General features: G+C 41.4%; 1 protein-coding gene across 13 annotated transcripts in view; it reads right to left on the bottom strand.

Moving 5' to 3' along the window:
• The window catches only part of ADAMTSL3 (ADAMTS like 3), a 376,400-nt gene that overhangs the window by 198,311 nt on the left and 152,247 nt on the right, over nt 1–25,842 (bottom strand). For all 13 annotated transcript variants that reach the window (XR_015149981.1, XR_015149982.1, XR_015149986.1 and 10 more), the window contains exons 6-7: nt 18,637–18,873; nt 12,065–12,191 (exon numbers count right to left, since the gene is read on the bottom strand). Coding sequence is in view for 4 of the 13 variants with exons in the window: in XM_086364278.1 (XP_086220404.1) it covers nt 12,065–12,191; nt 18,637–18,873 (364 nt within the window). In the remaining 9 variants the exon portion in view is untranslated. The remainder of the gene's footprint in view (nt 1–12,064; nt 12,192–18,636; nt 18,874–25,842) is intronic.

Here is a 25,842-nt window from a genome sequence, read left to right as displayed (position 1 = left end):
AAACACACACACACACACACACACACACACACACACACACACACACACACCACCCTCCATCTTCTCTCCATTCCCAAAGAATAGAGGAGCTTTTTTTTAAAGCTTTTAAAGAAGAAAAGTATCGAATAAATGTTAATGCTAATAATAATTCTATGAAAAAACGGAAAATAATACTTATCTTCCTTTAAAATGAGATAACGAGTGTGAAAGCATTTCATAAATTGAAAAACATAAACACAAAAATGGTATTTATTAATACTCTTACACACATATAACCACTTGGCATCATTTAACCTAAAACAACATTGTATAGAACAGGGGTTGACAGCTTTCCAAATTAGGGTAGTCAAGTTTTGTTCTGTCTCGTTTTTACTTCTTGGTCTTGCACCATGGTATGTGGGATCTTAGTCTCCTGACCAGGGATAGAACCTGCACTTCCTGCATCAGAAGCACAGAGTCCTAACCACTGGACCACCAGGGAAGTCCGTGGATAGTCAAGTTTGATTTAATTTGTCTGTGCCTTTGTTGGTGTGCTGGAGGACTGGGAGACTAGGACTCTTTCGAAGAGAAAGCCAGCGTGTGGCTACATGGATTCTGAAAATGCAAGGCTGATCATATACTTCCTTTTGACACAGAGGTGGGACAAATGACACGTGCCAAGGAACAAAGTTGGGCAAAATAAAAATCAGAAATTAACAACCATCCTTTAAAAGCAGACAGGGGACTCGGCAGGGATTGGATTCGGTGAGAGAAACTGCTGCAAGCTGAAACCCAATTTCTACACCTCTGCTGTAATTACATCCCTGCCCTGAGCTGCTCATGTGCTACATCACGTATGGTGTTTATTGCTGCATCTGCAAATGAGTGTCCTTAGCTATCAGCCTTGGTATCTATGTAGAAACATCTGCTCCCAATCTGGAGGTATAGATCTTTAATGGCTTAAAATGCCTTTACCCCAGAAGAATATGTAACAGACAGAGTGTTTAACAGTACATGTTACTGTGCTGGTTTCCAGGACTAGTTTTGAATAGCAAGTGGCAGAGGGAGCTGTGGCCTTCCCTGGTGGCTCAGCAGTAAAGAACCTGCCTGCCAATGCAGGAGACACGGGTTTGATCCCTGGGTTGGGAAGATCCTCTGGAGGAGGAAATGGCAACCCACTCCAGTATCCTTGCCTGGAAAATCCCATGGACAGAGGAGCCTGATGGGCTACAGTCCATGGGGTCTCAAAAGAGTCAAACACAACTTAGCTACTAAACAAGAGAGGGTTCTATTTTACATACAGCACCTGACAACATTGTTCTGTCCGATGTTTCCCAGAATCAGAGTATAACCCTTCTTCTCTGCCCTTTACTCTGCAGCTAAGAAATCCAGAGCCTGGTAAGGACTAAATGGCAACTTGCCTCTGACTCTGTAATGGGATACCCCCAAATATGCCATTTTGGTATACCAGTTATTGGCATACAGCTGGTGGCGGCTGTGCTTCGCTGGACCAGCCTTGAGGAGATACCCCACATCCAAGGTCAGAGAAACCCCAGTAAGATGGTAGGCGCTGGAGCAACTGTGAGAAGATACCCCACATCCAAGGACAAAGGAGAAGCCCCAGCAAGATGGTAGGAGAGGCAAATTCATGTTTAGAATCAAATCCCATTCCCGCCAGAGATGCTAAGAGGGCTCAAACAAACCTTGTGCGCACCAGGACCCGGGGACTCCACAGAGACTGAGATAGAACTGTGTCTGAGCATCTTCCATGGAGGTACAGGTCAGCAGTGGACTGCCACAGGGACAGGGGCTCTAGGTGCAGCAGACTTGGGTATGGCATAAACCCTCTTGGAGGAGGTCACTTTTAACCCCACCACAGAGCTGCGAGGACTTACACAGGAATTAAAAAAGACTCTTGGAGGGCTCAAACAGTACCTTGTGCACCCAGACCCAGGAGAAGGGAGCAGTGACCCCACGAGAGACTGACCCAGACTTGCCTGTGAGTGCACAAGAAGTCTCCATCGGAGGCGTGAGTTGGTGGTGGCCTGCTGCAGGGTTGGGGGCACTGAGTGTAGCAGTACATGCATGGGACCTTCTGAAGGAGGTCACCATTATCTTCATTACCTCCACCATAGTTTGGCCCAGGTAAACAGCAGGGAGGGAACACAACTCCACCCATCAAGAAAAATTGGATTACAGATTTACTGAGCATGGCCCCGCCCATCAGAACAGAACCGTTTCCCTCTCAGTCAGTCTGTCCTATCAGGAAGCTTCCATAAGCCTCTTATTCTTCTCCATCAGAGGGCAGACAGGCTGAAAACCGCAATCACAGAAAACTAACCAATCTAATCACATGGACCACAGCCTTGTCTAGCTCAATGAAACTATGAGCCATGCCATGTAGGGCCACCCAAGACAGGCGGGTCATGGTGGAGAGTTCTGACAAAACATGGTCCACTGGAGCAGGGAATGGCAAACCACTTCAGTATTCTTGCCTTGAGAACCCCACGAACAGTATGAAAAGGGAAAAAGATAGGACACTTAAAGATGAACTCCCCAGGTAGGTAGATGTCCAATATGCTACTGGAGACCAGTGGAGAAATAACTTCAGAAAGAATGAAGAGACAGAGCCAAAGCAAAAACAACACCCAGTTGTGGATGGGACTGGTGATGGAAGCAAGGTCCAATGGTGTAAGGAGCAATATTGCATAGAAACCTGGATTATTAGGTCCATGAATCAAGGCAAGTTGGAAGTGGGCAAACAGGAGATGGCAAGAGTGAATGTTGACATTCTAGGAATCAGCGAACTAAAACGGACTGGAATGGGTGAATTTAACTCAGATGACCATTATATTTACTACGGTGGACAAGAATCCCTTAGAAGGAATGAAGTAGCCATCATAGTCAACAAAAGAGTCCAAAATGCAGTACCTTGATGCAAACTCAAAAACGACAGAATGATCTCTGTTTGTTTCCAAGGCAAACCATTCAAAATCACAGGAATCCAAGTCCTGTGATTGCCCTGACTAGTAATGCTGAAGAAGCTGTAATGCCCTGACCAGGCTGCTGAAGAATGCTGAAGAAACTGAAGTTGAACGGTTCTATGAAGACCTACAAGACCTTTTAGAACTAACTCCCAAAAAAGATGTCCTTTTCATCATAGGGGCCTGGAATGCAAAAGTAGGAAGTCAAGAAACACCCAGAATAACAGTTAAATTTGGCCTTGGAGTACAGACTGAAGCAAGGCAAAGGCTAATAGAGTTTTGCCAAGAGAAAGCACTGGTCATAGCAAACACCATCTTCCAACAACACAAGAGAAGACTCTACACATGGCCATCACCAGATGGCCAACGCTGAAATCAGATTGATTATATTCTTTGCAGCCAAAGATGGAGAAGCTGTATACAGTCAGCAAAAACAAGATGGGGAGCTGACTGTGGCTCAGATCATGAACTCCTTATTGCCAAATTCAGACTTAATGAAAGTAGGGAAAACCACTAGACAATTCAGGTATGACCTAAATCAAATCCCTTATGATTATACAGTGGAAGTGAGAAATAGATTTAAGGGACTAGATCTGATAGACAGAGTGCCTGATGAACTATGGACAGAGGTTCATGACATTGTACAGGAGACAGGGATCAAGACCATCCCCAAGAAAATGAAATGCAAAAAAGCAAAATGGCTATCTGAGGAGGCCTTACAAATAGCTGTGAAAAGAGAAGTGAAAAGCAAGGAAGAAAAGGAAAGATATTCCCCTTCGAATGCAGAGTTCCAAAGAATAGCAAGGAGAGATAAGAAAGCCTTCCTCAGCAATCAATGCAAAGAAACATAGGAAAACAATAGAATGGGAAAGACTAGAGATCTCTTCAAGAAAATTAGAGATACCAAGGGAACATTTCATGCAAAGATGGGCTCAATAAAGGACAGAAATGGTATGAACCTAACAGAAGCAGAAGATATTAAGAGGTGGCAAGAATACACAGAGGAACTGTATAAAAGGGATCTTCATGATCCAGATAATCACGATGATATGATCACTCACTTAGAGCCAGACATCCTGGAATGTGAAGTCAAGTGGGCCTTAGGAAGCACCACTACAAACAAAGCTAGTGGAGGTGATGGAATTCCAGTTGAGCTATTTAAAATCCTAAAAGATGATGCTGTGAAAGTGCTACACTCAATATGTCAGCAAATTTGGAAAACTCAGCAGTGGTCACAGGACTGGAAAAGGTCAGTTTTCATTCAGTCCCAAAGAAAGGCAAGGCCAAAGAATGCTCAAACTACCACACAATTGCACTCATTTCACACACTAGTAATGCTCAAAATTCTCCAAGCCAGGCTTCAGCAATACATGAACCGTGAACTTCCTGATGTTCAAGTTGGTTTTAGAAAAGGCAGAGGAAGCAGAGATCAAATTGCCAACATCTGCTGGATCATCAAAAGAGCAAGACAGTTCCAGAAAAACATCTATTTCTGCTTTATTGACTATGCCAAAGCCTTTGACTGTGTGGATCACAAAAAAACTGGAAAATTCTGAAAGAAATAGGAATATCAGACAACCTGACCTGCCTCCTGAGAAATCTGTATGCAGACCAGGAAGCAACAGCTAGATGGACATAGAACAACAGACTGGTTCCAGATAGGAAAAGGAGTATGTCATATTGTCACCCTGCTTATTTAACTTATATGCAGAGTACATCATGAGAAATGCTGGGCTGGATGAAGCACAAGCTGGAATCAAGATTGCCAACCAGGAGAAATATCAATAACCTCAGATATGCAGATGACACCACCCTTATGGCAGAAAGTGAAGAAGAACTAAAGAGCCTCTTGATGAAAGTGAAAAGGGAGAGTGAAAAAATTGGCTTAAAGCTCAACATTCAGAAAACTAAGATCGTGTCATCCAGTCCCATCACTTCATGGCAAATAGATGGAGAAACAGTGAAACAGTGGCAGACTTTATTTTGGGGGGCTCCAAAATCACTGCAGATGGTGACTGAAGCCATGAAATTAAAAGATGCCTGCTCCCTGGAAGGAAAGTTATGACCAGCCTAGACAGCATACTAAAAAGCAGAGACATTACTTTGCCAACAAAGGTCTGCCTAGTTAAGGCTATGGTTTTTCCAGTAGTCACGTATGGATGTGAGAGTTGGACTATAAAGAAAGCTGAGCACTGAAGAATTGATGTTTTTGAACTGTGTTGTTGGAGAAGACTCTTGAGAGTCCCTTGGACTGCAAGGAGATCCAACCAGTCCATCCTAAAGGAGATCAGTCCTGAGTGTTCATTGGAAGGACTGATGTCGAAGCTGAAACTCCAATACTTTGGCCACCTGATGTGAAGAACTGACTCGTTGGAAAAGACCCTGATGCTGAGAAAGATTGATGGAGGGAGAAGAAAGGGATGACAGAGGATGAGATGGTTGGATAGCATCACAGACTCAATGGAGATGAGTTTGAGTAAACTCCGGGAGTTGGTGATGGACAGGGAGGCCTGGCATGCTGCAGTCCATGGGGTCGCAGAGAGTCAGACATGACTGAGTAACTGAACTGAACTGAACTGATTATTTTGAATTAAAGGTACTAAGAAACATCCAGTGCAAGGACACTGTGTCCCTCCACTGGATGAAAGCAGGAGATAAAGCTTCCAGGGGAAGGTACCTCCCTGTACTGAGGGTAGAAGGCATCCTTATCACCAAAGACAGGGAATTTCGAGTTGAGAAGCCCATGTAAACCAATATAAACATGTAAAATTTCCTGAGCTCTTTAGGAAGACAAGCCATCTCTGTGGAAACTTTTCATTAGAGCTTTGTAAACTTCTTCCTATGAGATCCTAGGACTAACTTCTCTGACCTGCATTCCACCTCAAGGTCTGTGCTTTTTAAAATAAGGAATAAAGTACAAATATATTTAATAGATTTTCAGAACTAAAAGATGTCTTAGACATGATTTGTGCTAACACATTCAGGACACAGATGAAAAAGTCCAAGTTCCTGTGATCTTGCCTAAGATCACAGACAGTGGCCAAGAAGAGGTTATTACCCTAGTCCAAAAATTCTAGTCCAAAAATTCTGTTGCACTATATTTAGTCTCACTGAAAACATAACGGGAAGCAGAGCTATTTCCAGTGAAGAACCTGTATTCATTCGTGCAACATTTATTGAGCTCCTCTGATGTGCTCGGTACCCTACAAGCTCCAGGAATAAAATGATGAAAATGATACAGAGTCCACTTTTGCAACATATGACCAGCAGGAGAGATGAATTAAGCAAACAAATACAGCTCTCTCTTGAACAACACAGGGGTAAAGGGCCCTGACCCTACATGCAGTTGAAAATCTGGGTATAATTTATAGTTATCTCTCTGTATCTGTATCTAAGTTTCCACATCCGGGGATTCACCCAGCTGAGGATCATGTCGGTACTGTAGTATGTACTATTGACAAAAATTTGCATATAAGTGAACCTGTGCAGTTCAAACCCATGTTACTTAAGAGTCAACTGTAAATCAAACAATTACCTCTTGCAATAAAGGCTAAGAAGGAAATAGAAAACAGAAGGGCTGACTTTAGGCAGATTGGTCAAGGAAAATATCTCTGAGGAGGTGATGCTTAAGCTCAAGATTGAGAAAGAGACAGCCAAGTTAAGAGCTAGGAGAAGTGTGTTCTAGGCTCAGGGATTGGTCAGTACAAAAGCCATGGAGGAAAAGGTCCCTGGGAAGTCAAAAATCTTCCAGAAAATCGAGATTACTACAGACTAGTGAATGAAGGCAAGACAGCACACATGACATGACATAAAAGCCAAATACATAAGACTTTGCAAGTCATGAGAAGTGGTATGGATTTTAAAATAAGTGTAAATAAAAGGCAATTTACAAAGAGGTATTAAGCCAGGAATTCCTGGCCAGTGTGGCTACTCTGTGAAAAACAGACTCCATAACATTCCTTCTTAACAGAACCTACATGTCATTGTCCTCTTGTTTTTCTTTGCAAAGGACATAGAAGATGCATAAAAAAAACATGTGGAAGAGCAAGGCGAGGGTGAAAGCAAGGGCTTTCATTTTCAATCTTGGGATCTCCTTCCATGCCATGCTCACTCTTGTGAATTAAATATCCCATGAAAATGAATGGAGTCTGGGAATTCCCTGGTGGTCCGGTGATTAAGAATCTGCCTGCCAATGCAGGGGGCAAGGATTCTATTCCTGGTTGGGGAACTAAGATCCCCACAAGCTGTGCAGTGGGGCCAAGAATATTTTTTTAATGTAAAAAATTAAATGAACAGGGTGCTTGGTTTGAATATTCTTTTGCCAGACACAGTTCTGGCATACAGCACTATCAATCAGAATCTCACCCTACAAAGATGAAGACAGGGAGGCAGAAAGAGATGAAATAAAAAGGCAGGAGGAAGGGAGAGCAATCTGTTTACCACCTCAGCAAGCCTGTTATAGTCAATAACAGTCTTGTTTGTCATGGAATAAGTTAAGTGTACAGATGGTTTTTGGAAATAACAGTCAAAACAGAAACAAAGAGCATATGAAGAGAAAAAAAAAAGTGTATGAAGAGAAAACATTATAAGAACTGCCCTGTGAGGCAGCCCCATAGTCCACCTAGCCCAGGATTCTGTATTTTCTAGGAGACCCGAGGATGGTTGGTAAGAAGGTGTGGGGTTCCAGGTCAGCCTCAGGTGTCACTGCATCAATAAGCTTAGCTGTCACCAAGGAAAAATGTACAGTTGATCCTTGGACAATGCAGGGGGTAGGGTGGCGGCAGTTAGGAGCAACAACCCCCTCCAGTCAATAATCCAAGCATAGCATAGAGACTTTTCAGAGTGGTTAAGACTGCACTCTCAACTCAGGGGGCTGGGTCAATCCCTGGTTGGGGAACTAAGATCCCAAATGCCAGGCATCGCAGCCAAAAAAACCCCACAAAGTCTGAGTATAACTGATAGTCAGCTCTCTATATACACTTTCTCTGTTATCTGTGGTTCCACGTGGGTGGGTCCAACCAACTACAGGTCATTTATTCATGTAGTATTTACTGCTGAAGAAAATGGAAAACCATGCAGTTCAAACCTGTGTTGTTCAAGGGTCAACTCTACAAACAGATCAGACAAGGTGAGCTTATTTGTTTATTTGTCTCAGAGGTGCATGGTCCTTCTATGGACAAGGTCAAAACAATGGCAAAATCTGGAAATACAAGTGAGTCCCCCAGTACCAAATCCAAATGCTCCAATCAGGGGTGTATGCTTTTTTGTTGCTGTTTTTAGACTCTTCTCTCCTTAAAAAGCAGAGTGGCCTCCAGCTCTCTGTTCCAACAGCCAAAGCTATGGATGCCAGTTGTGAGTTCAGCCTCTCTCCTCCCTCTGAACAGGAAATGTGCATGTTGTATGTGGATTAATTTCTGATATTTCTCACAGCGAAGGTTTTGGCTCCAGGCTCTTCCACCTTGAATCTGCCTCCCTGCAGGATGGAAACAGGGCCCAAGAGCAGCCTCATGCACTTTCTTGCTAGCAGGGCTGTGCCAACAGCATCTCCCTGCCCTGGCCTCCTTCAGCGTGAGACTTGGGGAAGATAGGAATGACGGCTTGGCAAGGTGAGGCCCAAGGAGCCTGGTGGACTCTGCAGGCCTGGGGATGCACACTCAGGGAGAGACGTGGCTTCATTTCCCACATTTTTTTTTACACAAAGCATCATTATAGGGAAGTGCTTCCATATGGCCCATGGAAAATCTCAGCCAAAAACAGCTTCAGTTGGCCAGATTCAGAGCAGTAACAGACATGAAGGGGCCATAATGAAAAGCAAGGATGAGAAGCACCAGGTTTTCACACAGGCAGGCATGCATCTTTGCTAACTTTAGCCTCAGCCCTAGAGCAGGCAGACAGAGCTTGGACTTGCCAGCAGCATGCCCCCAGCTCTACTAGCTCCCTTTAGAGATCTGTCTCTGAGATCCAGCTGCTCTTCCTTTGCAGAAATTATTCAAAAGTATTAAATGTTTTAAACTTTTTTCTCTAGTCACTAAGCACCCTTCTGCCACAATTATTCCTAAAGCTTGCACGGATATTTTGTTGTACTGAAATTGTTTTTTCTACTGTTAATCCCTTTGCCAATGCTTTGCCCTAAAGAAGAAGGAAGTGATGTAGAGATCATAGCTTCCAATGAAGAAAAGGATGGCTGGAGAGTAGGGTCATCTCCCTTTATCCTTCAGCCAATGTTAACTACATGTCAGACACTTTTTCTTACATAGTTTAATTTGATCCTCACGATGACCCTAAGAGCTGACTGAGTATAATTATTATCTCCATTGATGAATCTGTTTGAGAGCCTTCTCTCTCAAGCAGCTGATTCTACCTCCAATGAACAGAGTGTAAAAAGAAAAAGAAAAAACTGTTCTGGAACACAGTTAATTTCTCACCATGTTCTCCAAGGGCACCTAGAGTCACTCAGTTCTTAACATGGTGTGATTGTGTACCCCCTCCTTTAGTCCTGGGAAAATCCTTCCCTCCATTCATTCTCTCATCTTCTATTTACTTCTAAACCCACTGCAATCATACTTTGGTTTTAGCCAGAAATTCATTGAAACCACTCTTGCTAAGGTCACAGATTTGGCTTCAAATTGCCAATGAGAAAATTTTGGACTTTTATTCCAGTTGACCTCAAAACAGCATTTCACATGGCCGACTATTACCTCCTTTTTTGGAATTACTTATTCCTTCAGCTCCCATACTGCTTCTGCTGAGTTCTGAGTTTACCTACTCTTCTCATTATCTTTTCACTTGAATCCCCTCACACTTTTTCCCTGGCTAAATTCTCATGCCTTCCTAATATATTGTATATACTCTCTTTGGATAAACTCAGTTAAATTATAACTAAAGGGAATTCCCTGGTGGTCCACTGGCTAAGATTCCACCGTCCCAATGCAGGGGGCCCAGGTTTGATCCCTGGTCAGAGAACTAGATTCCACGTGCTGCAACTAAGAGTTTGAATGCCGCAGCTAAAGATCCCGTGTGTCACAATGAAGATGGAAGATCCCATGAGCTGCAACTAAGACCCGATGAAGCCATAAAAAGTTAATTACCTAAAAAATATATGTATTAAAAATGCATAACTAAAGACCATTAACAACAATGGACTGTCACATTTCAGATCAACTCTTTCACCCCAAACAAAATATAATTAACATCTGTTTGAAGGTATCAGAAAAGTAACAAAGCACTGAATACTTATGGGGCCACATTTCTGGAAAGAAGAAAACCTAAGGAGGTGAACCCTTATTTTTGGTATGCATTTCCTCTCCATACATTCCTTCCCCAGATGGACAGAAAAGAAATCCACCCAGCTGCTCAGGCTAGGAAATCTGCATCCTGAGAATAGCTTCCTCTTCTCTCTTACAGTTTTCACTCTATGAATTAGCAAACTCTGCTGACTCTCTCTCCTAAATCTCTCTGCCCTCTCTGCTCCTTTACCTCTCCCACCTTGCTACAACCCCGACGAAGATAAATATGGCATCCTAGTTGGACTCCTTGCTTCCAGGCTCACCTCCACAAGTTGCCAGAATCACTTCATTAAAACGCAAATCTAATCAAGTCCCTCCACTGCCTAAATTGCTGTAATGACTTCACTGAACCTGAAACGTGACTCACAACAATGAAGGCCTTTATGATTCCTTCTGAATGCCACTGTTTCTTTCCTCCCACCCTAACCAATGTGCAATCCTAGGTTACAAGAAAGTCCAGGCTTCACTCTAATGTCACGCCATGAACTTTGTGCTTCCTCTGCCTGGAAAACCCTCTCCACCCTCCACTCCTCCTCTAAGGTTCTCCCCATTTTGGGAGAATGAGTAAAATCCCCATTTCATAGATTCCCCTAGCAGTCCAATGGTTAGGACTCTGTGCTCCCAATGCAAGGGGCACAGGTTCAATCCCTGGTGGGAAACTATGATCCCACAAGCCAATCAGTGTGGCCAAAAAAATAAATAAACTTTTGGCTTCCCTGATAGCTCAGTTGGTAAAGAATCTCTCTGCAATGCAGGAGACCCTGGTTTGATTCCTGGGTTGGGAAGATCCCCTGGAGAAGGGAAGAGCTACCAACTCCAGTATTCTGGCCTGGAGAATCCCATGGACCAATCCATGGGGTTGCAAAGAGTCAGACAGGACTGAGCGACTTTCACTTTCAGTTTCTGTTTCATAAGTTAAATCCAAATAAACTCAAAGGAATAAGATTTTAAAGTAGGAACACACATACAAAAAAGGACTGGCAGAAGGCATACATGTACAATTTTTTTCTCTTTAAGGCAAGGGGTAGGCAAACTATACCCTGAGGGTCAAATTTAGCCTGCAGGCTAGTTTTGTAAATAAAACTTTATTGGAACACAGCTCTTCCCATTGGTTCACTGGTTGCCTGTGGCTGCTTTTCACCTGCAGCAGCAGTGCTGAGTAGCTAAGACAGAAACTATATAGACTAAAAAGCCCTTAAATATTTCCTCTCTATCCCTTTACAGAAAAAGTTGACTGACCCATAATTTAAAAAAAAGCAGATATTACCAAACTTAAAAGGTGGAGAATTCTGTGTATCTATAATTTAGAAACTACTGATTCTACAAACAATACTAAAAGTCAAATGACAAACTGAGAATAGTAAAAACAGTTACAACAAACAGTACATATTCATGATACAAGGGAAAAGATCGCCATCCAAATAGGGAAAAGAGTAAATGACTTCAGCAGTTGATTGAAAGATAAAAAAGCATAAGTGGACAATAAATGCAGGACAATATTTCAATAAATATAGGATGATATTTTCTACCTTGTTAGCAATCAAAAGGGGGCAAAGAAATAATGACTCCTAGTTTACCTTAAAAAATCAGCAAATAAAAAAAAATAGTTGTACTCTGCATTGGCAAAAGTTCAAAGAAATAGGTAATCTAAGAAGAGGTAATGGGAATTAAAATTTGATCTATTACACTTTTGGGGAGAAATGTGTCTTAAGTTCTTACTACCTAAAAACCTTAGCAATGGGAAAACGTTATTTTACTATCAGAGGGTCTAAAGCACATGCTGTTGTATGGTAATGTATTGGGTTTAAAACCTACTTTTTTCAGGAGACACGTGTGACTTTGACTGTCCCCGCACCAGCCTGCAGGTGGCGCCGTCACCAGCACAGACACCACAGTTGTCCTCCTTGGCGTTGCTCCCCAGTTGCCGGTCGCAGCCCACTGCCTGCAGACAGAAGATGGCGGTCAGGAGTGGATAGAGATATGGGCATATCAAACCTTATGTATTTCAGAAATCATACTGATGGTGTTGTCCTTCTTAAATGTATGAGTTGGCTCTCTTTGATGAGAACATAGATTTTAAAATATATAATAATAAATAAAGGGACTTCCCTGAGGATCCTGGGGTTAGGACCTCTGGATTTACCTCCCAATGCCCAGGACGTGTGAGTTTGATTCCTGGTTAGGGAGCTAAGTTCCCACATGGCTCATGGCCAAAAAAAAAAAAAAAAATCCCAAAACATAAAACAGAAGCAATATTGTAACAAATTCAATAAAGAATTTGAAAATGGTCAAATCAAAAAAATCTTAAAAATAATAACATATACAGCTTTACAGGACCGTGTCATTTATATATAAGATTCTTCTCCAAAGACCAAAGAATTAAAGATGAATGGAGGCTGCCCCTTGACACTCTCACCCTTAGCTTTTTTATTTATACTTCTAATTCAGCTATTTTATGTACATAAAATGAAAGGAACATTACAAATACTGCCTCTCTCCTCTTCCCCCAACCCCTTCCCTCTCTTTCTATCCTTACCCTAGTCCTGTTCTCTCATTTCTTCCCCCAGATGACCACTATTTTGAGGTTGATATATATCCTTCTGGTCCATAGTTTAATTTTTTTCTGTTTTAATCTCAATCTATACCTACATCCCTGGTCTTCAGATCATAAAGAATCTGCCTGCAATGCAGGAGACCTGGGTTCAATCCCTGGGTTGGGAAGATCCCCTGGAGAAAAGAATGGCAATCTACTCCAAGATTCTTGCCTGGAGAATCCCATGGACAGAGGAGCCTGGTGGGCTATAATCCATGGGGTCGCAAAGAGTCAGACACAACTAAGTGACTAACACACATACCTGTATCTTATTCATAGTGATAAATCCATCTCTCTCAATATCTTGTATCTGGATCTTTATATCTCTTTCTGTATCATTATCTATATTTATACCTATATATCTTTACTTGTATATGTATATATATGTGTATATATTATTCTTATAAAAACTTTTATAAATAATTTTTAAAATATAAGGAGTTAACAAGAGATATATCTCAGAATACATTTATACTGACATCCTTCAGTCTCTTGTGAATTATTACTTTTTGTGAGTGAAGTGAAGTGAAGTGAAAGTCACTCAGTCGTGTCCAACTCTTTGCGACCCCATGGGCTTATTATTATTAGTCCATGGAATTCTCCAGGCCAGAATACTGGAGTGGGTAGCCTATCCCTTCTCCAGCAGATCTCCCAACCCAGGAATTGAACCAGGGTCTCCTGCATCGCAGGTGGATTCTTTACCCACTGAGCTATGAGGGAAGCTTTTGTGAGTACTGTGTGTGTATCTGCTGAACTGTGAGCTTCCTTATATGAGAAAAAGGGCTACGTCTTATATTTCTTTTTATTTTATTAATATGACTTTTACATGACATATGCCCAGTAATATTAACACTAACTAATGAGCTTGTTTATTTCTAACTCTCTGCACACATTCAGTGTTATTTGTATTTATATGCTTGGTGGTTAAGTACAGAGACCTTGGAGGCAAACAGCCCAATTACAACAACTACCCAGCCCTACCACCCTTCTCAAGATGCAGGATGTACAACAATGCAAACTACTCCAGGAGACTCATTTTCCTCAAGAGTAAAATAGGGACACTTAGACATGCTTCACACAGGGTCTATACTAGGAACGAAATGAGAAAATACATGTAAAACTCCTCGTACAGTGATTAGAATACTCAAAGGGCTCAACAAAAGAGAGCCCCCTGAATCACCTCTCTCTGTTTTTCATTTTGCCTGGACTCCCGGGTTGAGCCCCTACGCTTCGGCTTGGGGGAACTGCTGGATCAGAGTCTGTATCCAAGGTGTTGACGGGAATATAAAACTGGAGGAAGTCAAAACCACATCTATAGACTATTCTTTCCGAAGTGCTGCTGCTGAAGGGAAGGAACAAGATCAAATGAAAGTTTCAAGGGGAGGTGGGAAAAGTTCCAAGGAAGTTTGAGGAAAAGCCTATGATTAGAGATATTTTCAAATTCACAGAGGGATGTCGTGAAGAAAGGCTTTACATTTGTTTTGTGTATTTTCAAATGGTGAAAGCTACGGGTTTAGGTGTAATTTAGTTCAATATGAGAACGTATTTAGAGTCAGAGTTATCCAACAATAAATATTCAATCACAGGCTAGGTAGGAGACTTTGGGACAGGAAAACTGGAGAGGGGATTAAATTATTTGATGAGCAGCTGAATCCTCTGAGACCCCTTTCATTCTGATTATATGAATTTTTATAAAGATTATAGTGAAATAGTAATAATAATAGTTGATTTTTATTGAATGCTGGTGCTATGCCAAGCATGTAATACACATTATTCCATTTAATTTTCATGGCCACCTTTTGATACCTTTTATCTCTATTTTACAAATCTGACTGTTTCTGAGGTTACATGTCTTTCCAACATTATACAACTAGTATATTGTTTGAATATCCAGGTCCTCTAACACTAGAATCTTATCACTATGCTCTACTTTCCTCACCTTTAGTATCAGCAGATGGACAACAACAAACCCAGTTATACAGGCTATAATATTAATATTTACTAAGTACATGTGGAATAACTTAAGAGTGATTGATTTTGGAACCATACTTGCATTTTTAAGATTCAATCAGTGAGTAACTTGTGTTCAAGCAACTTTCTCCAAGGGGAGTAATTCTACCATTAAATTATAGAAATACTGTTCCTGGGCCAAGCTCTGTCCTCACACATGTGAGTCCCTGAGCACTTCACATTTCATGAGAATGAGAATTGCTCTTTATCTGGTCATCCAGGAAGGGTGTGGGTTTAGGAGCTAGGATGGGCTTATTTTGAAGAGTGTTTAGAGCTTTGCAAGATCTTGGGCAATCAAATACCTCCCTGAGCACTGATATTTATTTCATAATTTTTAAAGCTATAGTTCATCCAAATCTTGCAGCCAAAAAAAGCATGTGAAAACATCACAGAAAAATAATATCTGAAAAGATCTGATTGCCTTGTGATTCATAAGAGATAAGCCAAAACTGCCCTTGAAATTGAGGGACTACTGAATATTGGCTCTCAGATCTCATCATAATCAACAATGAGCAACTTTTTAAGAATTTCCTGAAGCATTTTCAAGTTCAGTGACTTCTCCTGAAGTCAAGATCTCTAGCTGTAATGATTTAAAAATCACTAATTGATAAACATATCAATAAAATGTATTAATACCCACACAGCCAATTTGTATAGAGCCAGGCATTACAGAGTCTAAATTAATAAGATGTGATTCCTATTTTGCAGTACAGTTGATAAGACAAGTTACACAAGACAGGGGATAATATAAATAAAAATTTAAGATATATGAGCAGTGCTTTGGGAAATAAATACTCATATATAAATCGTCACTTCAGCAAAGGATTATTTCATAGTTCCAGCCTATGATTTCTTACACTGTTCATAGAAGTCAGTGTTTAAATAAGGGTCTTTACTCCAGATGGAGCAAAGTATGAATTTCCCAGATCAGTCAAATTTAATCCTTCAAGAAGCAAATAATTTTTTGAGTCAACTCCTGTTTGAGATCTCTGAAAATTGAATTCTACATTACAAAAATTCTAACATTTCTGCCTAAAAAATCAGAGTATATGGAGCTATGGCAGTCATTAAGTTCAGTTCAGTCGCTCAGTCGTGTCCGACTCTTTGGGACCCCATGAATCGCAGCACGCCAGGCCTCCCTGTCCATCACTAACTCCCGGAGTTCACTCAGGCTCATGTCCATCGAGTCAGTGATGCCATCCAGCCATCTCATACTCTGTCGTCCCCTTCTCCTCCTGCCCCCAATCCCTCCCAGCATCAGAGTCTTTTCCAATGAGTCAACTCTTCGCATGAGGTGGCCAAAGTATTGGAGTTTCAGCTTCAGCATCAGTCCCTCCAATGAACACCCAGGACTGATCTCCTTTAGGATGAACTGGTTGGATCTCCTCGCAGTCCAAGGGACTCTCAAGAGTCTTCTCCAACACCACAGTTCAAAAGCGTCAATTCTTTGATGCTCAGCCTTCTTCACAGTCCAACTCTCACATCCATACATGACCACTGGAAAAACCATAGCCTTGACTGGACAGACCTTTGTTGGCAAAGTAATGTCTCTGCTTTTCGATATGCTCTCTAGGTTGGTCATAACTTTCCTTTCAAGGAGTAAGTGTCTTTTAATTTCATGGCTGCAGTCACCATCTGCAGTGATTTTGGAGCCCAGAAAAATAAAGTCTGACACTCTTTCCACTGTTTCCCCATCTATTTCCCATGAAGTGATGGGACCAGATGCCATGATCTTTGTTTTCTGACTGTCTTCACTTTCATCAAGAGGCTTTTGAGTTCCTCTTCACTTTCTGCCATAAGGGTGGTGTCATCTGCATATCTGAGGTTATTGATATTTCTCCCGGCAATCTTGATTCCAGCTTGTGCTTCTTCCAGTCCAGCGTTTCTCTTGATGTACTCTGCATATAAGTTAAATAAGCAGGGTGACAATATACAGCCTTGACGTACTCCTCTTCCTATTTGGAACCAGCCTGTTGTTCCATGTCCAGTTCTAACTGTTGCTTCCTGATCTGCATACAAATTTCGCAAGAGGCAGGTCACATGGTCTGGTATTCCCAAATCTTTCAGAATTTTCCACAGTCATTAGGAATATTCATAAATAATTAGTTTCTCCCTTCAGCCCATGGAGGACTGCACTTCCCCACTCCCTTAGAAATAAGTGTGGTCACTGACTGTCTTTGGCCAATGAAATATGAGTCTAAGTGTCTGCATCACTTTGATTAGAAGCTTCAAGGGTCAGCACATGAGTCACATGTTCCTCTCCTCACTACTGTAGTTATTATGCAAAATGCGTGTGCAAATAAAGGCTCCTTCAGTCTGGGTCTCTGAGACATTCAAGGGCAGAGACCCCTACTGACAGCATATATAATAAAAGAATAAAGTCATAAACTCTGACCTTTGGGAAAATTAGTCAACAGTAAACATCAAATAAGATGGTTTATGAGTAGAAGAGAAAGGAAGAGAGATTGGTGAGGCCACCAAGGAAGACTGGCTAGTCCAGTTTTGAAGTAAAAAGGTGAAAGTAGAGAGGGAAAAAAAAGGGAAACATGAGAAATTTGATAGAAGCATCAGGATAGAGGAGACATAAGCAAATACACTTGGTGACCACAGCGTGAATTCAGGAAGGTGACACTGAGAATTGTGGTGTCATAAACAGAAATGAATAGATAGCAGTTTGAATAACTAGTGGATCTGGGAAGAACAATAGTAGTTCATTTGAGAAGGGGTGGGGACTGGAGGAATTCCCATGGTGTATTGGAGGAATTTGTGGAACCTAATGTCTAGAGAGCAACACAACACTGTAAACAACTGTACTCCAACAAAATTTTTTAAGAAAAGGGTGACTCCAAGGTGTTGTGGTGAGCAACTGGAGATGGTTTTCCAGATGGAGGGGTGTAGGAAGGAGAAGCTCATCTGATAAGCAAGACCAAGGTTCCTCCAAGCATAAGAAGTCGGAGATACCTGGCAGGGCCTGACACTTAGTAGATGGTTAGGGACATTCGCTACTATTACTGCTGTATTTGTTATGAACATAATAGGGTAGATGGAATAGTAAGCATTCCCTATGTTTACAGTTTTTTCCAGTGATCAAAGGAATGGAGTAGAATTCTATCCCTTCCCAACAATCCCCACACTGTCTCAGCAACCTGTCATAGTCCTCTGAGTCCTCACCCCTATTACAAGCCATGGCGGGTTATACCTCAGTCACATTCATCACAACTTTGCAAAGATCACTCTAAAAAGTACACTCATGCTAACTACTTAGTAAATAAGTCACTGCTCCCACAGACCTCAAACAATGAATTACTTTTAACAAGAAAATTCAGAGAACCTATCAATACCAATAAATCAGTAGTTCTCAAAGTGGGGTCTCTGGGCTAGCAGCATCAGCACCTCCTGGGAACTTGTTAGAAAGCAAATTTTGAGGCCTTACCCTAGACCTTTTGGGTCAAAAGGTCTGGAATGGGGTTCAGAATACTGTGTTTTAACAAGTCCCTCAGGTGATTCTGATGTACTTTCAAGTTGGAGAACAACTAATCTAGAAAAATCCACAAGTCATATATTATAGTCTTTTGACTCTATAAGGGCAAAATTTACACTATTTTGAATAAGTAAAATATAATCTACAGGTGAATAACACTCCTTAAAATACGTTTTACATTAAAATCCTCAAAGGCAATATTTTGTCTGCATGAACAGAAGTACAGAAGAGAAAGGTTATCTTTACTGACAGTGGTCACGGCACCGGCTGGAGACAGGGGCCCGGGAAGCAGGTGTGGCTTACCTGGCAGATGCCACTGATACACATGTCCAAGGAGTCAGCGGTGCACCGAGTCCCATCCAGGACTTTGGGTGCCAGCTCCACCACCAAGTTTTGTCCCCGGGCCTGACACCTGAGTGCGCAGGGGGCGGCAGGGTCGTTGTACTGTGGAAGCCATTCATAATAACGTCCCTGGTACTGAACGTCATTGTAGGCTGAACACTGCTGGGCTCGGAAGTCCTCTGCGTCCGGAGGGCAGTCCTAAAGTAGAGAAAAAGGGCCACAGGCACATCACAAGGTGAGCTGGGCCAGCATAAGGCTGAGCAAGAGTCCCATGAGAGCAGACCCCCACATCCTTCTCTCCGGAAGTCACTTTATTCCTATGGGGAGAGTGGTGGGAGGGGGGTTCAGGATTAGGAACACGTGTACACCCGTGGTGGATTCACGTTGATGTATGGTAAAACCAATACAATATTGTAAAGTAAAAAAAAAAAATTTTTAATGTTTAAAAAAAAAACAGAAAAAAAAAAAAACCCCCAAACTTGAGAATCTTCAGTGTGGAGTTCTACTGTGGAATTTTCTGATCACGGAGGGAATCACCTAATTTATTCTGATTATTTTTCCACTCAGGTAGTTTTTTTCAGATAACTAAAGCTTACCCTATGTAAATGCCAAATTCTGCTCTATTTTAAGCATACTGAATATAAATTTTCAAACATATTACATAACCTCTTTGTTTTTCAAACAAGGGAAATGGAATGTTTTTGGAGTTTTCCCAGTGACCTAAGGTCTTCCATAGGAAATATTAATCATCATCCATGCCTTCAGGAGCCATTTCAACGTAAATGATTATTAGCCATTATTTTAACTGGCCCCAAATTGCTGCACTGATGTGGGAATTTGCGTTTGTTTCACTACTTTTGTCATCTAGTTCATAGCCTTTCCTCTCTTTCTCTCAGGCCCCCAGCCATCACTTTACTGGTACCCAGTGCCTGCCTTTGACTGGCTGTAGAATGGAAAGAGACAATATAGCTTTTTCAAATCTTGTCTACAACAAAAAGCAAATAAACAGCCCCAAGGAGCTCACATGTGAAAGTCGTGGCCTGTTCCATGGAATTCTCTAGGCCAGAATGCTGGAGTGGGTAGCCTCTCCCTTCTCCAGGGGATCTTCCCAACCCAGGGATCAAACTCTGGTCTCCTGCATTGTAGCCAGATTCTTTACCAGCTGAGCCACAAGGGAAGCCCAAGAATACTGGAGTGGGGAGCCTATCCCTTCTCCAGCAGATCTTCCCGACCCAGGAATCGAACTGCGGTCTCCTGCATTGCAGGCAGATTCTTTACCAACTGAGCTATCAGGGAAGCCTCAGGGAGCTGTCATACTAAAGGTAAAAAGTGTCTGTACAAGTTTTGATGACTCAAGAATCTTATTAATTACTAACCGATCTCATCAGACATTTCCAAAGCAAGATGCTGAATGACAAAAACGCTACTTTACTCTTCAAAACTGAGAACAGACTTCCCAATTAATGGGAATGGATTTACTTTTTAATTAAATAAAATAGATTCAGAGAGGTGATTTTTTTTTCATATTCCAAAGAAATAAATATTCATTGTAAAAACTCTGGGAATAGTTTCTATTCAAAAAAAGAATAAATAACAAAGATTCTTATACATAAATCTTTGACCAAATTTTATTATTTCCCAAGGACAAACTTATGGAAATAAAATTTCTGAGAAAAAGGGTATATTTCATGAGCATTTCAAAATATTGCCTCATTGCCCTCCAGAAAGGTCTTATTATCATCAGGATACATAAGTTCCCTTTTCTCAGTATCTCTTCTCAGTTTGGATATAATTTTCCAAAATTTTTTCTAATCATAAGTGTCAAATAGAATTTCAATATTTTTTAAATTTCAATGTTTTAATTTGCATTTCTTTTCATTATTTAGGTTTAGTATCTTTTCATGTGTATTTGCTTCTTGCATTAATTCTTCTAAAATTTGTTTTTTGTCCTTCATTTATCTATGGAATGTTTGTGTTTTTATTATTTTAACAGATAAAGCTATTAAATTTCATAGTGAAGTTATCAACTCTTTGTTGTTTGCATTGAAAATATTTTTTCATTTAATTTTGTTTCTGGTGCTTTGTGAAGTCAAGAAGTTTTGAATTTTTATGTAGTCATATTCATATTTCCTTTCAAGGTTTCTTTCTTTACTAATGAGATATGCTTTTCCCACCCTGCCATGAAAAAAGATGAACACTTAAATGTATTTTTCTAGTTTTTATAGTTTAGCAACTATACTTAACTCTTTATTGCATTTGGAATTTATTTTGATCTATGGGGTAAGGTAGAACTCTAACTTTATTTTTCTGCAAATAGTTATTAACAGATTATCAGCCAGAATTTTAAAATATAATTTCTTCTATTTATCCTCTTTTCACTACTTGATTTTTATATTTTACTGTGTTTATGCGTTAGACCTTTATAAAATGCCTCAAATCCTTTGAATATAGTACTGTCCATGGAATTCTCCAGGCCAGAATATTGGATTGGGTAGCTTTTTCCTCCTCCAGCGGATCTTCCCAACCCAGGGATCGAACCAGGGTCTCCTGCATTGCAGGCAGATTCTTTACCAACTGAGCTATCAGGGAAGCCTTTTTTGAATATAGGTAGGGAATACATAAAATATAATTAATAAACTTTCCCCTGGAATTACTTGTATTACTTTGTCGTGAATTAATCTAAAATCTTATATTGTGTCCACATTTTTCTTTGTTTTAGCAAGATTAACCCTTAACCAAGGTCACACATATGAAAAAATCAAGTTGAAGAAGATTAAGACCAGATGACATTTTTCTCTTGGAATAAGGGCTTTGTCTTCCATCTAGCCATAGAGAAGATCATCAGTAATAAAATTATCTCAACTCCTCTTTCCTCAACCATGGCCTATTTTCTCTATATCTGACTCTCTGAAATCCAAACCAGAGAATTTAAGAGAGCAAGGTAAAAATAACTTCCCCGGCATCATACCCACTTACCATTCTAAACGTGCTCCAGGAACTGCAAGTGCTAGCTGACTCTTGAATGTCTTAAACCCCCCAAACCAATGAAGCTTTACAAAATCAACTAATTAACTGAAAGCAGCTAGGAAGCTAGCCGAAGCTGAGCCCTTGCTGAAGGGGTGGCCAGGTTGGTCTCTGTGACCCAGTCTCCTTTGCCAAGGCTGACTGTCAGAGGCAAACAACTAGTTCATGCCGGGTCAACCTTTCCCAGGAATTTGGAATTGCAACAGAAAAGTTGAAGCTGAGAACTCACATTAGTCTGGGCTAGGCTAGTCATTTTTTTATGTGATGCATGTTGAAGGAAAGTGAGCCACTTCCCACAGCAAGGAAGAAATAATTAGACATGAAAGAAGGTCAGATCACAAACCATGGGTTTCAATTGAAGGAGTAAGTAACCCAGGCTTCACTTTCTGATTCCTGGGTCCTCGAGATGTGCTTATGCCTAAATTCCACTAAACATCCACCCACCCATTCAGTGAATTCCATTTCTTTAAGCCAATCTTGCTGCTGCTGCTGCTGCTAAGTCGCTTCAGTCGTCTCTGACTCTGTGCGACCCCAGAGATGGCAGCCCACCAGGCTCCCCCGTCCCTGGGATTCTCCAGGTGAGAACACTGGAGTGGGTTGCCATCTCCTTCTCCAGTGCATGAAAGTAAAAGTTAAAGTGAAGTCACTCAGTCGTATCCGACTCCTAACGACCCCATGGACTGCACCCTACCCGGCTCCTCCATCCATGGGATTTTCCAGGCAAGAGTACTGGAGTGGGGGGCCATTGCCTTCTCCAGGCTAATCTTACTGGGCTTCTATTCCTTACAAATGATGACCCCTGATTAAGACAGCCATATATCTGGACAGTGTTTTCTTGTTTACCAGGAAATATCACTGACATTCTCTCGTCATAACCACCCTTCACGTGGGGTAGGTCAGGATTATCATTAGCCTCATTTTCATAAAGGGAGGAAACAGATCCAGAAGGTCTTCAGTTGCTAGCCCAAAGACAGACAACTAGAATATGACAGAGCCAAGACTCAGGCCCAAAGTAATGAGCATTCCATTCCATGATACTGCTTTCTAGTCATTCTGGGGGACAGTGACTACTTACATTAATGCTTTCATTCACATGGTGCTCTTCCAGTGTCAACACTAAGCCTGTCTAGTCTGCTTCAGCTGGGTCCCATGCCCTGGCTTGAGACAATCTAGGGATCCTTGTGTCTAAAGTTTAGTTGATGTTTAGGAAGCTTGGATGCCAAACATCCTTCTGCTTCCCTTTCCCTGAGAAGTGTTTTTTCACATCAGTTAAGTTCAAGACAATGGGTTTTGCCCAGGTGACATGCTGTGAGGAACACAAAAGAAAAATATCATCCATAAGCTACCTAGTTAGCTTGTTATCTTATTGATGATGTAGAATCTATGTACATGGAATTCATTGAAACAGTAGGTTATCTATTGCTGTTTGTAGACTTATAGCAGGATTTTGCAATGAAAGAAATAAAATTGTTATCCAAAAATTAAATTTAAAATTGAATAAACAGAGTTGATTAGGAAAGAATCAATCTGATAAGGAGAGAATAGATCCTAATCAGGAAGACTTGACTCAGTCAGGAAGGAGTAGCCAGCCTGGGAGGCACAGATATGGAAAAGGAGAAGGAGGAGGAGAGAGATGAAGAGGAAGATAAGGAGGGGAAAAGATGGGGGGAAGGGAAGATGGAGAGGGAGGTGGAGAGGGAATGAGATACAGCAGACAACAAACAGCACCCATTCAAGGACCATTCTAAAGACAGAGGTCTCCCTTCCTTCCTAAAGCCATGAGAATACATCAACTAGTATGGATGACTTAGGGAGAGAAGTTGAGACGGAGACTATCTGACAAACTGAGTATTTTTATGCGAGAGAGACCATTTCCTAAGAGATGATTTATATAATGAGATTGGACCAAACTTTAATTTGGATTAGATATATTCCCCTAGATAACCAATGAGTAGGGACTCAGGAGAAATACAATTTTTGTATAAGCAAATATGAACATTTTGTCTTATCTTCCTATCCATATTATAGTATGAGCTAAATTTCATGATCCTCTTACATAGCAAATGCCAAATTTCCCAGCATAAAAATAAATTACCATAGGTGACCATTATCAGCTAGAATAAGCAAATGATGCATCATGAAGAAGTTAACAGTTCAGAAAGGACCTAAAGGGTGATATGATGTGTATAGGACAAGATACGAGAGACAACATAAGCAAAAGGCAAACAGTAGAAATAAGTTCAATATCCATGAGGCACAGCCTTGTCCAGCCAGGGTGAATAAGATATAAATCTCACCAACTGCTGGAGGGCCTGAAATGCAAGTGAGGGGAATTGAAAGCAATAAAGACCTACAGTGGGGAGTGACACAGAAAAGGGACACAATACATGGCATTTTAGGAGGGCCAGGATGATAGCAAGATGGGCTGGAGTTCTGGAGACAGATATGAGAGGAAGAGGTCCTTGCCTAAAGCAGGAACAATGGGGGGGAAAAAAACAGCTCTAAGAAAAAACTGTCAGAAATTAGAAATTAGAAAAATTAGAAATCAGAAATTAGAAAAAATGAATATAGGATTCTGAGTATAAAGAATCTTTCAGGGGTACATCAAATGTTACCTCTTCTGGAAAATTGTCAGGGAGCCCAGGGAACCCACTGTGCAGAATTATGCACACCTCAGTCTGTGTTCGTATAAAAATGTGTTTAGGCTACAAAAACACTCTTTCCAAATGATGATAAACTCATTTTAAAAAATATGTTCCCTTTGCTCTCTTCTAGCTTTACCTTTAATCCCATAAAGCCTGGTAGAAAAACATATGAGTGAGTGAATTCAGGTGTAAGGCCTCCTTGCTGACATGCACGACTGCTCTTGGAACTTCTCCACTTCTCCATATACCCCTGATAAGGATAATTCTTCCCTAAGGCCTCAGTGGCCCAGCCCTGGCTGCAAGAGTCCATGCTGAGTGCTGATCGGAGGATCATGTCTGAGGACAGCCATTACCTGAAGCCATAGGACTGCACACAGGTATGCTCTGTTCCCTTCACCTCACAGGCCTTCCAGCCCAAAGTCTCATCTCCCCTAGTCACTTTCAACTTTGTAGGGAGTATGAGAATTAAATTTACATATTCATGAAAAGGCACTCAGAACAATGCCTAGGATTTTTAGTAGTACTTAATGAGTCTGAGCCATTGTTGTTGCTGTTATTATTGATTTTGGTTAGGAGTTAGAAAGCTGATACACAAGTGAAAAATTACATGGTCCTAAAGCTGAGAGCCTGAGCCTTCAAATAACCAGGAACAGAAAAGTATTAGCAACCTTGGGAACAGGACTGAATGTCAGGTCTCCAGGGCTCACCGGCAGTGGCTTCTGCTTCTCAATACAGCACACTCCCCTCCGTGGCCACTAAGTGACATCCCTTGGATGGAATGGGAGGTCTTGCAGTCCCATCACATAGGGCTCTCAGGTCCCCAGCACTGTAGGTGCAGGCATCTTTGGATCACGAAGCAAGTTTCCCTTATAAAAGAGTGCCTGACCTGGGAATCACTGAAGGCAGCTTCCTTCAGAGGAGTGGGCGACATGCCCCATCCCCATGGACAGGGGAGCCACTGACTATTGAACTAGTGTGGCCTATTTCAGTGAGGACATTGGAAGCACTGAGAAGCAACAGCAGGACTCATAACTCAGTTCTCCTTCCACTTGATGAGGGCTGCAGAACAGTCTCCACTCCTGCTCTCTGGACTCCTTGGAGATTTCAAAAAGGTTATTCTAAATTCCTAATTAATGAAACAGGAAGCATCTCAAGTAATTACATGTAAAAAAGAAACCAAGATGTGACCATATTCGTACCCTGAGTTCATTCTGGTTAAATCCACTTATGGGGCTTCCCAAGGTGGTTCTAGTGGTAAAGAACCCACCTGCCCAAGCAGGAGACATGAGAGACACAGGTTCGATCCCTGGGTCAGGAAGATCCCCTGGAGGAGGGCACGGTAACCCACTCCAGTATTCTTGCCTGGAGAATCCCATGGACAGAGGAGCCTGGCGGGCTACAGTCCAAGGGGTCAGAAAAGAGTTGGACATGACTGAATCGACTCAGCATGCATGTATGCACATAGACTTACGGCATTGGACACCCTTGCAAGGTTTCT

This window comes from Bos grunniens, chromosome 21 (genome assembly GCF_055505025.1).
Source record: "Bos grunniens cultivar Pamir isolate PY7600 chromosome 21, Bosgru_T2T1.0, whole genome shotgun sequence".
NCBI lineage: Eukaryota > Metazoa > Chordata > Mammalia > Artiodactyla > Bovidae > Bos > Bos grunniens.
The sequence above is the reverse complement of the archived record's forward strand: the minus strand, read 5'-3'. Positions and strand labels throughout refer to the sequence as shown.